Below are 15,955 nucleotides of genomic sequence, written 5' to 3'. Positions count from 1 at the left end.
TCCAAAATAAGAAAACATTTTTGGTTAGAATTTTATTACTTTTTATATGGGCTCTAATCCTCCCTCTACAAGCTTGTTTTTTATTAAGTAAAATAGGTTTTACAGGGATCTTGAAACCTAAAAGTATTACAATGTATTAATAATTAATTTTTTAGTAAAGTCTAGCTAAAATGAAGCAAATTAACAAAAGCCAACCAAAAAATTGGCCTGCAGCGAGAAACAAAAAAAACTAGTAAAACAAGATCAAAAAGAGCCAGCAACACTGGGAAAGAACAACAACCTAACTATCAATTTTGTTTGTCAAGAACTTGCAGGGATTCTGTAGCTTCAATAGTCCTCCTATTGTCTATGTCCTCCTAGTCCTGGTTTTGAGCATCCACCTAGTCCTAGTTCTGAGCACCCATCTGGTCCCTGGTCTCTTTTAGATTGTCCTTAGCCTGCCCATTATCCTAGTTGTCCTTCCCCAGAATTTCCCTACCAAAACTAGAACTAATAAGAGATTCACCTAGGCTATTAATATTTTCATTCAGGGTAGACAAGGTGGTGATCACCTAATTTTCAAGGTTGTGGTAGAAAAATTCCATGTGTTGGACTCTTTTTTCAACCTTTGTGATTCTGTCCTCCTGGTCAACCATGTGATCCTAGATGTAGATATGCGGTTGTGTTTCATCCTGGTTTCTGTCCTGATCAATGTTCCCCTAGTCGTTGCCTTTGTATTTGTCTCCTTCCTGGCTTTTTCTCCCCTTGAGTTCTTCAATTTCATGGAACAACGATTTGATAGACCAGAAGTTGTCTATCATGTTGTTCCTAGCATTATTCAAAAGGTTAACGCTAGTTTCCCTAGCATTATCTAAAATCATAACCAGACCGAGGTCAATGAGGTCCTCATAATGGGTTTTCCTATCAATTTCCTCCATCACTTGAATGTTCAAAGGCTCCCTGACAATCCCCAATTTGGCTTTATTCGAATTAAAATTCCTCCAAGATCTCCTCCTATTTTTCATAACCACCTCCCCACACTCTTTTCCCAGAATGTCAACAATTAGGGAAGGAGTGGGGCCAGGGCTAGGGATCTGGTCTTTAGTGTCAAAGGCCTCTTTAACTTTCCTTTTCTTAGGATTCCTTGACACATTGGTAGAATCCTCCTCCTCTTTTTCACTATCTCTCCCCTTCTTTTCCTCCTTCTCATCACCCTCTTCATTCTCCTCTTCCCCCGAATTAGTGTCCTCTTCCTCCTCACTATCCTCCTCCATCTCTTGAGGCTTAGACTTAGGGGGAATGAGGGGTAAACCTCTTGGGCTCTTTCTGCATGGGATGCGGGTTGAGGGTTTCCTATTTTTTTGGATTTGGACTCCTCTTCCTCCAATTTTATGCTCTGCACTTCCTCAGAATTTGAGCTCCTAGTTTCCTCGGATGCACCCAAAGCATCACCAAGGGATTTTCCCCTAGTTTGGGCCTTTAGATTCTCGTAAACCAAGAGAAGCAATCCATCATGAAGAGTAGGATTAGCAATGGGTTTTCTCTTAAAACCCTCGATACCCTTGCTCATGGAAGTAAAAAGATAGAAGGAAAAATAAATTTTGATTTTATGCCTAAAGTGATTAAGCAAGATAAAATGATGTGTTCTTATCCTGTCAAATTTGGGGTCTAGGGAAATATACTCAATGATGATCCTGAGAACATACCTCCAGGTTTTTGATTAAATCCATGTCGTAGTACGTCTCCACTTTGATGATCTTGTTTAGCTCCTTTTCATTCTTTGCAAAAACTTTGTCAGCATTTGTCAACATTTTCTTATCTCTGAAAAAATTGGTTCCTTCCAAAGGAATTTCAGCAACCTCGGCTATCAACTCCACATTAACTTGGTGGGAGACCCCATCAATTTTGACTCTCCCATTTTTTCAGGGGTCCACCATGACCTTGGTTATCCCTGCATCAAAACCATGGAGCTTCTCTAGGAATCGAGAAATCTTACCCTTTTCCAATTTATGCCAAACCTTTGATTTCTCCTTCCAGTTCCTCGCCTCTCTTGATGGCTCCCTTCTGTTTCTCTCTTCCACCATGGTTTCTACTGCAACTAAAATCCCCCACCTACTCACAGTTTTCTTCCAGACCTTAGCTTTCTTCAGATTATGAAGCACTAAAATGTTGTCGAGAATACCATTATTAATGGTAGTATTCAAAACAACCCATAAAATGTGTTGTATGTACATGTTATTATGATAAAAGAGTTTTGCGTGATTTTTAATAACTCCCCCTCCTATGTGTAATCTTTCAAATCTTTCCATCATTTATTTTGGATATTTCTAGTACTTCCCTGGATGCGATCTTGCAATAGGAAACTATTTATTGCCATCGAAAAGGTGTCACTGACGTGCCATGTCCTCTCCACATTTTTGGTGACTACTTCATTGGCAAACCAGTCGGCAGCCGAATTAGCCTCCCTGTACACGTGAGTGATGTAGGTCTTGTTGAACTTGCTTAGGTCAGACTTTAATTCATCAATTATATTCGTAATGGTCTACGAGAGCTTAGTATGACCATTGAGATAGTTGATGATGTTTAAAGAGTCCCCCTCTAGCCATAAGTTCTCAATCCTAGAAGCCAGGGCTAGCTTGACAATGTGACCAGTGACACTGGCTTCAGTGAAATGATTCGTCTGATGTCTGAGTGGGTAGAAAAAGGCTGCAACTCCTCCCCCATGACTATTCCTAATGATGCCTCCATTGCCCACAAATCCTGGGTTCCCTTTAGCGGCCCCACAAAAATTGGCCTTGAACAAATTTCCAGAGAGAAAAGACCACCTAGCCTCCTGTCTTTTCCCATCCCTGTCCGTTTTCCTCTATTTGCTATTCCCTCCTTCCTCAATGTTACCATCCTTGGTGGTGGTGAAGTTCTCCTTCGTTAGACCTTCAATTTTCTTTGCAATGACAAACTCAGGGGCTTCCCTATCTTTGAAGATTCGGTTATTCGTCTCTCTCCAAATGCCCCAATAGAAATACAGAAGGGACTAGAAGCCAATCAGATGAGAGATTAAGCCATTATGTAAACTCCTCCATTGGCTGAAGAAATCTTGAATAGTGGCTAGAGGACACCAGCTAATCCTAGAATTCCTGGTAAGGAGGTTCTAAACTTTAGAGGAATAGGGACAATGGATAAACAAATGATTGATCATTTCTAGATCCTACTTGCATAAATTGCATTTGTTGGGGATAATCTGACCACACTTAGCAAGATTATCTAGAGCAAGGATCTTGTCTTGGAGTAGAAGCCAAAAAAATATATTTATTTTAGGGGTAAGACCAGGGATCAAAGCTTTTGCCTAGATGGGTTTCTCCATTCTATCCCACAAAGAGAAGTATCCAAAGGTGACAGAGTAAAGACCATTTGAGTTATCTCCCCAAATGACTTCATCCACCTTATTATTTATTGGAATCTCATTCAAAGTAATCATCATGGGGTTAAGATCCGGGGATATCAAAGACAAGTCCTGCCATCCATTACCTATTCTGTAATCACTGACTTTCAAACCATATCTTCTAATGCATTGCTCTGCCCATCTACCGTAATTAGGGTGATCAATGAGAGGTCCCTAGCTAGTCCAATTGTCCTTCCAAAATAAAATATTCTTACCTTTGCCAACTTTTCATTTCGCCTTGGACTTAGCCAATGTCATAGCCTTTAGGACCCCAATCCATATGTAAGATCCTTGAGGTATATCAACCTCATGAATCAAAAGGCTTAGCAATTGCCTACTCAAGTACTTTTTAGTCATGATTTCCTTCCATTCTCCAGTACTCTGAAAAATGCACCATATTTGTTTGGCTAGAAGGGCGTTGTTGAGATGTCTAATTTTTCTGATACCAAGGCCTCCATAACATTTGGGAAGGAAAACATGGTCCCAGGAAACTAAATGATATCTTTTATGTTCTTCAACCCCTAACCAGAGCAATTCCCTCTGAATCTTCTCGATTCTGTTAGCATGCTTAGCCGAGATCCCAAAGAGACTTAAGGCATAAGTGGGGAGATTTTGGAAAATAGATTTCACCAACGTGCATTTGCCTACCTGGCTGAGAGATGCACCTTTCCAGCCCGCAAGTTTCTTATTGAATCTATCTATGATGCTATTTCAAAAGGATTCCGGGGGTTTGGAACCTAGAGGCATGCCAAGATAACTTGTAGGGAGGGTACCAATACCACTTCCTAATATTCAAGCTATTTTCCTTTGTCTCTCCAATGGAGTGTTGATGAAGTAAACATAACTCTTGTCCCAATTGATAGCCTAGCCAGATCCCTTGGTATAAGTATTGAGCAAGCACTTGAACTCTCTGGCCTCCTGGACCGTGGCCTCGCCCCCTAGAATAGTATCATCCACAAATTGTTCGTTGGTGAAAGAAAGAGGACCAGATGAAGGCTTGAGTCCTTGCAATCTCTGGTCTTGTCTTTTTCTTAAAATAAGTCTTCCCAGACAATCAACCAAAATGATGAAGAGAACAGGGGAAAGAGGATCACCTTGTCTCAACTGTCTTGAAGGGAAAACAAAATTTGAAGGGAAGCCATTAACCAGAATAGATACGAAAGGGGAAGAAATGAGCTGAGAGATGAGTTTACAAACCTGGGAAGAAATGAGCCATTAACCCTCTACAAGCTTGTTATCATCATGAAAATTTCCACTTTCTATTTTGATATTTTTATAGGTTAAAGATGATTTGGAACTCAATTTTCTTCACTAAGTTTGCCTCTATATCTAGCTTGTCTTGCGTAGAACTACACACTTCATTCTCTTGGCGATTCCTCAACTCATATATACCTCAACTCTTTGAATCTAAAGAAATTGAAGAGAAGATTTTAATGCTTTGGTTTTCACACCCTTTCTAAAAGAGAATTTCCCTAATGAAAAAATACAACAAAAAATTCAACAAATTTCATAATGAAAAGAGGTTGGTTTAAATCTATTAGTTACAACAACATTGAAATAAGAACAACATTAACAAACCACCAAGAATGACATTAATCAAACCTATTTTGTATGAATATTTTTATGCAAATGAGATTTATTTTACACAATGTAGTCATTTAAAATACCAACTATATTAACTTGACAAAGAAAATTGTCAATAATATCAATGCTAAAAGTATTAAATTACTATAACTTGATCAAACTTAGGATTGCTTTGAGAGAAAGTTTCTTTAAAAATGTAGACCAGTTACTATACAAAGTTCAATCCTAATATTTCCACAAAAATATGCCTTTCCTAATTTATCACAAATGTAACAAGGAATGTGCCTTTTGCTCTAAGTCCACCTAAAAAGACACCTAATTCATCATCATCTTCTTCCAATTTAGTGGTCTATGAAAACCCAAATCAACACAAGTTACATAGTCAAAACAATTGTCACTGCCACCAATTTCCCCAACACCATCCATCCAGCAAACCATGAGAGCAAGGAGTAGAAGAAAACAAGTGCTCTAGCTGAGAAGAGGAAAATGATGCCCTTGAGGAATATACAAAATAACATCTTTGTAGCTGTCAAGTAGAAGAACACATCTGTGGTGAGTTGGAAGGGCTTTATGGAGGAGGGTGTCCAAACATTGCCAACACCAAGGATTGAGACAAAGTTACCAACCCAAAGCATGGCTCCCAACCAATTTGTGCATTGTCTAAGCGTAGAGCCACCATGGAAGAAAAATTATTTGGATTGTCAGTTCGAGCATCAATATTGCATTCTAGCCCATGCTAGGTGGCAACCACAACAGATTGGCAAAGTGTGGTACCATGCTCTTAATGCCAACCAGGATCATCTCCAATAATGGCATACAAATCTTAAGGTAGCAGTAATGTAGAACAATGTAGTTGAAGAGTGCCCTAGGTGTTGTTGTTGCTTCATTTAGAGGAATTGGCACCAGATCTTGTAGCATTGTCTACATTTTCTTGATGCTATTCTGTTGGTGCGCTTGGGCTACAGAGTGAGCTATGAGGTTATGTTTTGAGTTTACAAGGGGTTTGAATGCATGGAGTAAATATACAATGACATCCTTATGCTAATGACACATGTATTAGTTTGTGGAATGTCACTAGAATATCATGGCACGTGTATTAGTCTATAGAATACCATAGGAAAATTACAATTGATGATGCTTGCAGATTAGTACAAACCCTCGAGCTCTATTTTCTCTAAAAAGTTATGAGAGATAAAATAAAAAGACTAGTAGAGAAAAAAGAGAAAACCAATCAAAATGTAGCAAATAAATTCAGAAAATTTGTCTTTAATATGAAATATTGGTGGACTATAGGATAAATGAAAATATTTGAAACATGCACAATTATCAAAGCAACAACTTACAGCAAATAATAAGGTGAAAACTCTAGTCCCCTCCTTTAAAAGGCAGGGACTTGAAATGGGCAATGGCATCCATACATGAAACTATCTTCCCGAGATGTAAACTATTCACCACAAAACACGAGAGAAATAATATAAATATAAGAAAACCCTTTTAGATTACAAGGACAAAATTGCAGGTTTTGTGCGTTTGAATCATCAGCTTTTATTCACGTAACCCCCTTTCTAAATAAAGCGATAGACTGACATTTAAAATAAGTAATTTATAATGATTAGTCTAAATTAGATGAAACAGATTGGATTAGATTCAGAAACTCCAGCTCTTGACATTGCACTCCGCATAAACAATAATCACATATTATTATGACGAATTGTTATGAATTTAAATGGAATGGGTATCTTCTATCATTGTGAACGAGTTTTAATCGAACATCCATCCCCACTTCCCCGGGGCCCACGAAAACGAAAACATGTCTAAAGAATCTCGAAATAATCAAAACAGTGATCTGCAGCCGAATGGGGTTAAAAGACGAATCTTAACTAAAGTGAAAGGAGATAAGCTAATGGTTTTTTACTTGATAAATAACAGTTTCTTGGACCATTTTGAAAGCGTGGGAATTGTTTGAAAATAGGGAATACTTCGAGAAGGAGCGCAAGCCCGCAAGCAACGGCCATTGCCAGCGTTTTCTCTGACAAGACCGCGTCTAATCTGGACAACACTCTTCCACATCCCGGGATACCGAGAAATACTCCAATTCGACGTCAGATGTGGATATAAATACGACTATATTCATCCATATTTCTCACCACGTGACTCCTCTCGGGCTGCGATTTCTGGTTTCAGCAAACGCCATGGCTGAGTTCTTCAAGCTTTCTCTGCTTCTTCTTGCGTTGCTCCTACCTGCTACAATAGGTAGGCGTCTCACTGTCTAAAATATTATACCACAATACATGGGGAAAAGAAGATTTTTTTTGTTTGTGTTCCCATTTGTGTATGTTTCGTCGTTTTGCTTGCTATCATGTATGTTCCTTTTACCTTAATAGCTTCAAATGTTGTTAAAATAATTGCCTGCCTTACTTTGTTATTAACCGGGTTATATTTCAGGCGCGGACTCCAAACTTTTCAGAGAATACATTGGCGCCGAATTCGACAATGTGAAATTTTCCGACTTACCAATCGACCCGGGCACGGAGTTTCATTTCATTCTGGCCTTCGCTATCGACTACACCCCGTCGGGAAGTTCTCCTACCAACGGCAAGTTCAACATTTTCTGGGACAACGATAATCTCAGCCCCAGCGCCGTGCAGGCCATCAAAGCAAAACACAAGAACGTCAAAGTTGCTCTCAGCTTGGGCGGCGACAGCGTGCAAAGTGGCAACGTCGAGTTCAAGCCATCCTCCGTCTCTTCCTGGGTGAGCAACGCAGTTTCTTCTCTCACCGACATAATCAAAGAATACCATCTCGACGGGATCGACATCGACTACGAGCATTTCGACTATTCCGACCCCGACACATTTGCCGAGTGCATCGGGCAGCTTATAACGCAACTAAAGCAGAAGAATGTCATCTCCTTTGCCTCCATCGCTCCATTCGACGACTCTACAGTGCAGTCACATTACACTGCGCTCTGGAAACAGTATGGCGGTTCGATAGACTACGTGAATTTCCAGTTCTATGCCTACGACTCCAGCACCACCGTGTCGCAGTTCATCAACTATTTCAACGCTCAGATGCATCGTTATAGCGGTGGTCAAATGCTGGCCAGTTTCGTGACGGAGGGAAGTGGAGGGCTGTCGCCTGCGAATGGATTCTTCGAGGCGTGCAGAAAGCTGAGGGACGGCAACAAGCTCAGCGGCATCTTCGTGTGGTGTGCAGACAGCTCCCAGTCGAATGGCTTCCGATACGAGAAGCAATCCCAGGCTGTCCTCCTTGGGTCCTGATGAGCATTCGATCTTTGTTATTATTTTTTCATGATAGTGCCTGAGACCGTATATATAAATAAATCATAGTAGGAATCTCTTCTTGTCTATACTTGTTCGCATATTCCCAACATATCTAGGATAATTAATGAGCATTGAAGTTATCTATTAATTGTTATCTTGATTCTGTCATCCGTTATAACAAGAAATATTCCTTGTAAATTTTTCTAAAGACTTCCTATTTTCTCAATCATCTATGAACTTCTGAACTAAAATCTTTGAAACTTAGAAAAATTCGAATTGTTTCATATAATGTTCCTTGGCTAACTCAGTGGTTGAACCATAGATTGCTTCAATCTTTTCAGTACTATTTTTATGCTGCTATTTTAGATTTATGCAAAGTCTAAGATCTATACTTTTCTTTAAGACTGAAATATATGAAATATGAAATTTTTATTATTATATTCGTTAATTTTTATTAATAGCCAGTTACTGATTTTCAGGCCACTACAATCTATAATTTTCTTTAAGATTGAAATATGAAGTGTATACTAGTATATTTGTTGACAGTTTATTGATATTAGACTATTGATGTTACGAGTACTACAGGTTTCTATACAGATGTTTCATCTTGTTGTAGAGGGAGATTGTTGGTTCAGATTGAAAAACAAAATAAAATATGTAGAAAGTGGAAACCATTTATTATTTGATGTCACCACTCACTATCAGAACAATCAAGCAAATTTATAAAAGAGATGGCAATAACAGTTATAAACTGTTATACAAAACTATTGGAACTAAAAAAAACACTATAACAAATAAACTAACACAAAAGAAAACCTAATTTAATATTTAGAGTGTAAGAAACCTGAAGATTAATATTAACATCCCCTCCTAATCTGAAGGGATTAAACCAAGCATTTCTCTAAACTTTTCAAACTTTTCTCTGTCCAATGCCTTAGTAGAAATATCTGCCGACTGATCTGCAGTGGGACACTATTTGAGCTGTATACTACCATCTTTTACATGATGCCGAATCAAATGATACTTTGTATTGATGTGCTTGGTGCAATCATGAAATATTGGATTTGTAGGCATTTTGATAGCAGATTGATTGTCAATGAGGAGTGATGTTGAGGAAACCTGTGGTGTTTGCAAGTCTTCAAGAATCCTTCTAAGCCATAAAATTTCCCGAGTTGCTTTAGATGCTGCAATATATTCAGCTTCAAAAGAAGAGACAGCTAGGACTGATTATTTTTTAGATTTCCAAGAAATTGCACCAGACCCAAGGTGCATTAAAAAACCAGTGGTAGATTTACCATATGTTGAGTCACCTGCATAATTTGAAATTGAATATCCAATCAAAGAAACCTCTTTTGTTCTAGAGTATTTCAGTCCATAATGTCGAGTGGCTTTTAGATACCGAAGAATTCTTTTAGTAGCTGACTGATGAGTTTGTTGAGGTTGTTGCATAAACCTTGAAAGAACTCCAACATCAAAAGCAATATCTGGGCGAGTGGTTGTGGCATAGATCAAACTACCAACAAGTTTCCTATATAAAGTTGCATCAACCAATGCCGAGGAGTCATCTAATGTGAGTTTGATATTTTGCTCCATGGGAGTACTAAGTGGCTTGCAATCAGCCATGCCAAACTTCCGCAAAAGATCACCAATGTTTTTTCACTAGGTAATAAAAATAGAATAAGTCATCCACATAAAAAAAAAGATAGAGAATAATGTTATCAATCTTTTTAACAAAAAGTGTTGCATCATCAAACTCAAAATGCTGGAAATTCAACTTCAACAGATGCTCAGTAAGTTTTTCATACCAAGCCCGAGGAGCTTGTTTCAAACCATATAAAGATTTTTTGAGCTTGCATACTTGATGTTCTTTCCCATTGCTGACATACCCTTTAGGTTGAGTCATATAGACTCTTTCTTTGAGATCATCATTTAAGAATGCATTTTTGACGTCCATTTGGTGAAATTTCCACCCATTTTGAGCTACAAGACTTAACAAAGCATGGATGGTGGTCCATTTTGCTATAGGTGCAAATGTTTCAACAAAATCTATTCCCTCTTTTTGAGAATATCCTTTTGCAACAAGTCGAGCTTTATGTTTTTCAAGGGTGCCATCTGCTTTATATTTATTTCTAAAAATCCACTTGCAACCAATAGGCTTACAACCAAGTGGTGGATCAACCAACTTCCATGTGCCATTCTTTATTAAGGCATCATACTCATCCTGCATAGTCTACCTCCAAACTTCAATGTCTTTAGCTTCAATATAGGAAGTTGGTTCAAAGTCACTTGCAAGATTGAGTTCATCAATAGATTCTATATCATCTACAACATTGGATTGAGCTGCTAGCCTCACCTTGTAAGAACTTCTTGTACCTATTTTCCTATTTCATCAGGTCTTAAGTCTTTTAAAGTTTGTTGGAGTTGTTTTTCTCACTTATGAGAAGATTTTGGTTGCACAAAAGAAGTTGTAGTAGTTTCCAATGGTTCAAAAATTTCAGGCTCATTGATTGACAGAGGCTTATTGGTTGATGGAGTTTCTTCTTGTTCATTCATAGATGGATCAACTTGATTTTGAGGTATAGATGCAACATGTGAATCCATTAAATGTGAGGCTAAATAAGTTGGGTCCCCTCTAGAATGTATAATCTCACAGGGATTTTCTTTCCAAGTAGAAGATTTTGATAGTTCTTCCAAATGTTGGCATTCAATATCTTCAACATTTTTAGAAGTTTCACAAAATGCTACATCACATGTAATGATGAGTTTTATATTAGCTTCATCATACAACCTATAGGCTTTAGAGGATTCAGAATATCCATGAAAGATGCATTTAAAACTATGATGTTGCAACTTACTTCTTTTGTCTTTAGGAATTAAAGCATAGCAAGCGAACCCAAAAATTCTAAGATGTTGAATAGAAGGAGGATATCCGAACCAAACTTCATATGGAATTTCCTCGTGAAGTGCTGATGATGGATACTTATTATGAAGATAAACTATAGTTCTTGCTACTTCAGCCCAAAAATACAACTTAATTCCTTTAAAGTATAACATTGCTCTAACCATATTCATGATGGTTCTATTCATTTGTTCAACAACTCCATTTTGTTGAGGAGTACTTGGTACAGTGAGATGATGTTGAATCCCATGTTGACATAGATAATCTTTAAAAATGAGGGAAGTAAATTCTCCACCATTGTTTGTTTGGAGAGTACCAATTTTACATTGAGCCTGATTTTCAATCATAACATGAAATCTTTTAAAAGTTTCAAAAGCTTCTAATTTTTGGTGCAAGAAATAAATCCAAGTCATACAATTGTAATCATCAATGAACAACATAAAATACTTAGATCCTCCCAAAGAAGTTATTGGTAAAGGCCCACATAAATCTGAATGGATAACTTGTAAATTTCTCTGTGCCCTCCAATTGGATCAAGGGAAAGAATTTCTATGTTGCTTGGCAAGAATGCATGCTTCACACTTTTCAACACATTTAGGCAAAATAGGTAAGCCATCAACATCGTTCTTTTTCATGATATGAATTTTATCATAACATATATGACCTAATCTTTCATGCCACAAAATAGTAGTAGATAGATTACCTTCCTCTGTAAGATATGCAATTTTTTTAGAAAGACCGAGAGTGCCATTTAATTTTAATAATCTTCCATCCTTACTTCCAGTCAACACAATTTGATTATTATATTGCTTTCTTACAACAACCTGAGCATCTTTTAATAGAATAGAATAACCTTGTTCGCGAATCAATACGAGAGATAGTAAATTGTATTGTAACTAAGGAATAAATAAAACATCATGAAGCACAAAATCTAGAAGATTAGGAAACTTAAATCGAATAGTTCCTTTTTCAACAGGTTTGAGACTTGATTTATCAGCTAAGTAAATCGGGCCACGATCACTTTTATTAAATTCTTCAAAGTAATCATGTCTAAATGTCATGTGTTGTGTGGCTCCAGTATCTAAAATCTAAGTATCATACCATGAGGAAGTAGATGCACATTCTAAAACATAAAGAACATATTGATCACCATCACTATCACAAGCAAATTGAGCTGTACCTAAAATTTTATCATCTGAAGGTTTATCATTATTATAAACTTTGGTTTTATCCTTTTTCTTAAAAGAGTTTCCTTTAAAACTTTCTATCTTTTTCCAAGAGAGTTTGCATTCATGTGCTTCATGACTATCTTTTCTACCACATCTTTTACAATATAAAAATTGCCTATCATTTTGATTATCAATTTTCTTCCATTGACTTCTACCTTTTCCTCTATCATTATGATGACCTCTTGAAGCTATTTTATTTATAGGATTTTTTTGCTAAGCAAGACAAACATTTTCATTTGGATTATCTATTTTCCTTCCAAATGCTTTCTTACGCTCTGCTAACTTTTCAACCAATAGATCAAAAGTAATGGTTTTTAATTGGTTGCTTGCCTGAAGAGACTCTAGACATGTGGAATCTGTTGGAAGAAGTGCTTTGATAAAAGCTGTGAGATAAATATCAACTTTCCCACCTCCAGCATCAACATCTTGTTTTATAGCTCTAATTTCTGAAGCTAGACTCATAACATCACCATTTTTCAATGCAAGATTGAATAGTTTTAACTGAAATTGAATAAACTCTAACTCTAAATGAGAATCAAATAAAATTTTCAATTTATGAAGGGCATGCCATGCAAGTGTGCATCGCTATATATGTCGATACACTTCTCCATTAATAGCAGCCCTTATCAAAGCTAAAGCTTTTGAATTTTTATATAACCATATTTCTTTTTCTTTAGCATCAGTTGGTTCTACAGGTTGAGTATTTCCATCACATATTTTGGACCATAAATCATTAAATATAAGTTTATTTTCCACTTTTCTATGCCATTTCATCCAATTATCTTTTCCAGATAGTGTTTCCCCAATAAATGAAACAATAGATTGCATTGTGAATACAAAAAGAAATAGAATTTGCACAGATTGTAAATGATTGTAGAAATTTTCTTGCCAAAATTTAGCAATTTAATCAAGTTGTAAAAAAATTATCAAAATTAAATCAATTGCACCTGAATCCGCTTTCTTTTATTTTGCTTCTTCAAAAAACACTCTAGTCTTCAGAAGCTTTGCGCATAGATTAATTCCAATGCTCTAATACCACTGTTGGCCCAGATTGAAAAACAAAATAAAAATATGTAGAAATTGGAAACAATTTATTATTTGATGTCACCACTCACTATTAGAACAATCAAGCAAATTTATAAAAGAGATGGCAATAACAGTTATAAACTGTTATATAAAACTACCGGAACTAAAAACAAATTATAACAAATAAACTAATACAAAAGAAAACTTAATCTAATATTTAGAGTGTAAGAAACCTAAAGATTAATATTAACAAAGATTATATTTATCATTTGAGGTAGAATGTTTTCAAATTAAGTGCTTTCAATTACATTATTGTCTCTGTTACATATTAGACATCAATACTAAACTAGAATGTTTCCAAATTAAGTGCTTTCAATTACATTATTGTCTCTGTTACATATTTGACATCAATACTGAACTAGAATGTTTCCAAATTAAGTGCCTTCAATTGCATTCTTGTCTCTCTTATATATTTGACATCAATACTGAGCTAGAATGTTTCCAAATTAAGTGCTTTCAATTGCATTATTGTCTTTGTTACATATTTGATATCAATGATAAAATATTGATAATATATCTACATATGTACCAATCTTTGTTTTGACACATACATATATTTTATATATTGGTATAAATAACAACACAATCCTCCCATTATTGTAACACTAAGTTCCATGAAAAAATCACTTGTCAAATGAATAATTTTCTATGTTGGAAGATTGAAAACTTGTGACAACTAATATCCGATTTTGAGAGATTTTAAATAACAATTTAAATATCACCACAAAAGACTCTAAAATATGTAATTAGGGCCCTCAATTTTTCATAATTTCTAATATTTTTAAAAATGATTTCAATAAAATCTAAATAAAGTGTGATTAACAACAACCCAAAAAAAAACTTAAAAACTAATCCAACTCCTTGTTACTCAAGAAATGCACAATGCTTCCTAGTAATGTCTCTACTTTTTAATTCCATCTCTACCTATACTTGGTGGGAAGAAACAAAACTTGTAATGCCACTTTCTTCTTCTATTACTTTAGACATTAAAATAATGAATAAAATAATTTAGATATATTTTATACCACTTTTTAAACTTCTTAATAGACTCTACTAAATTGCATTTAAAGATAAATTTTTTTTTTTGGCTGAATTAGTTTCCCAATCCAAGTCTTCATTAGTTGATCACATTACAACATAGTATTTCAATGTAATTTGATTTAATTTATGGATCATACAAAAAAAATGTTCACCCTAGACCACTTTCTACTACTATCCTTCTTTTGTATTTTTTTGGATTAGAAAATAATGTAGTAAAGAGTGTAGCACCCACATTGGTTTGACTACATCTCCTTGGGTGCTGATAAATATCTATTCTTTATATCTCCCATCATGCTTGAACATAAAGTTAAAAATTCTCAAATAATGAAGACTAGGAATACAACAAATATTATAAAGACCTTTAAAGTATTGGCTCGTAACCTAGACTTCATTACTAGGACCCTTCTCCTAGTATACATATTCATTGTTTGACTTCTTTATTAGTTTTTTTGAACTATAATTCTATATTCACAATCTTTCACTAATATTTTTAGTTTTTCTTTAACAATGTATTTATTTGTGAGATACATTACTTGACTTAAGGGGGTTCATATTTTAGCATCTAGTTTTTAAGATAAGTTTTAAATCAATTTTATTGTATGATGATATACAAGACTCAATTAATTAAATATAAGAGAAATTTAAATTATTACAAAAATAAATCATGTGACATTAACAAGCACATACATCATAATTTAGTTATCACTTAGACTATTTAATTTAGTTTTGATTGAGTAAAAATAGGTTTTGAAAGGACCCAAAACATTGTACAAAAGAAATGTATAACAATGAAGGATCTTAAAACAACTGTGGAACACCACATGACTCTTTCGACTCTTTGTTGTTTATTGATAAGGTCACCCAAACAATATCCCACCTCTTGTTTGCTAGGATTTGTGTTAGTATGACAATGAATAACGTTCTCCCAATGGAGGTTACTATAGATTCTAAACAGGGTTCCTACACTCAAACTTTGTACTATGAAAAGGAAGATTTGTTCTGCATGAGATGTAAAAGGTTTGGGAACGTGGGGCTCCCCTTAAGTTCCTAGAGAACATGGATGGGAATCAAGGTTTGATCTCTTCAAAGTAGGCAAAGACCCCATGTGATGGTCCTTTGGTAGAGGAGGGGATTGAAAATTTCCGAGCCCATCTTCTAAGTTTCAGGTGATTGTCCTTCCCTCCCTAAAGCACAAGGTGATTCAGGTATCGAGTCTAAGGTTACTAAGGATAAGGGGATTCACAACATGTCCATAGGTTCTCTAAAGGGGGGTGGTGGATCTCTTTTTACCTAGGCTACTCAACAAAAAATTCTTGATAAGTCAGTTTGTGCTTCCCGTGTTTCCTCTTCCAAATGTGTAGGGGTTATTTGCCCTTCATCCCTATATCAAGTAATTGGAGAAAAATCATGTATT

At 35.9% G+C, this 15,955-nt stretch overlaps 1 protein-coding gene across 1 annotated transcript; it reads left to right on the top strand.

Moving 5' to 3' along the window:
• The first annotated feature begins 7,162 nt into the window (after positions 1-7,162).
• Positions 7,163-8,440, top strand: LOC149577550 (chitinase 2-like). The gene is made up of 2 exons (XM_089789072.1): positions 7,163-7,255; positions 7,448-8,440. Exons 1-2 carry the CDS (start codon positions 7,195-7,197, stop codon positions 8,281-8,283), a joined length of 897 nt encoding a protein of 298 aa, XP_089645198.1. The 5' UTR covers positions 7,163-7,194; the 3' UTR covers positions 8,284-8,440.
• The last annotated feature ends 7,515 nt before the right edge of the window (positions 8,441-15,955 follow it).

This window comes from Cupressus sempervirens, chromosome 1 (assembly GCF_028749045.1).
Source record: "Cupressus sempervirens isolate cs-2001-9-10 chromosome 1, ASM2874904v1, whole genome shotgun sequence".
In the NCBI taxonomy this organism is placed as follows: Eukaryota; Viridiplantae; Streptophyta; class Pinopsida; order Cupressales; family Cupressaceae; genus Cupressus; species Cupressus sempervirens.
The sequence above is the reverse complement of the archived record's forward strand: the minus strand, read 5'-3'. Positions and strand labels throughout refer to the sequence as shown.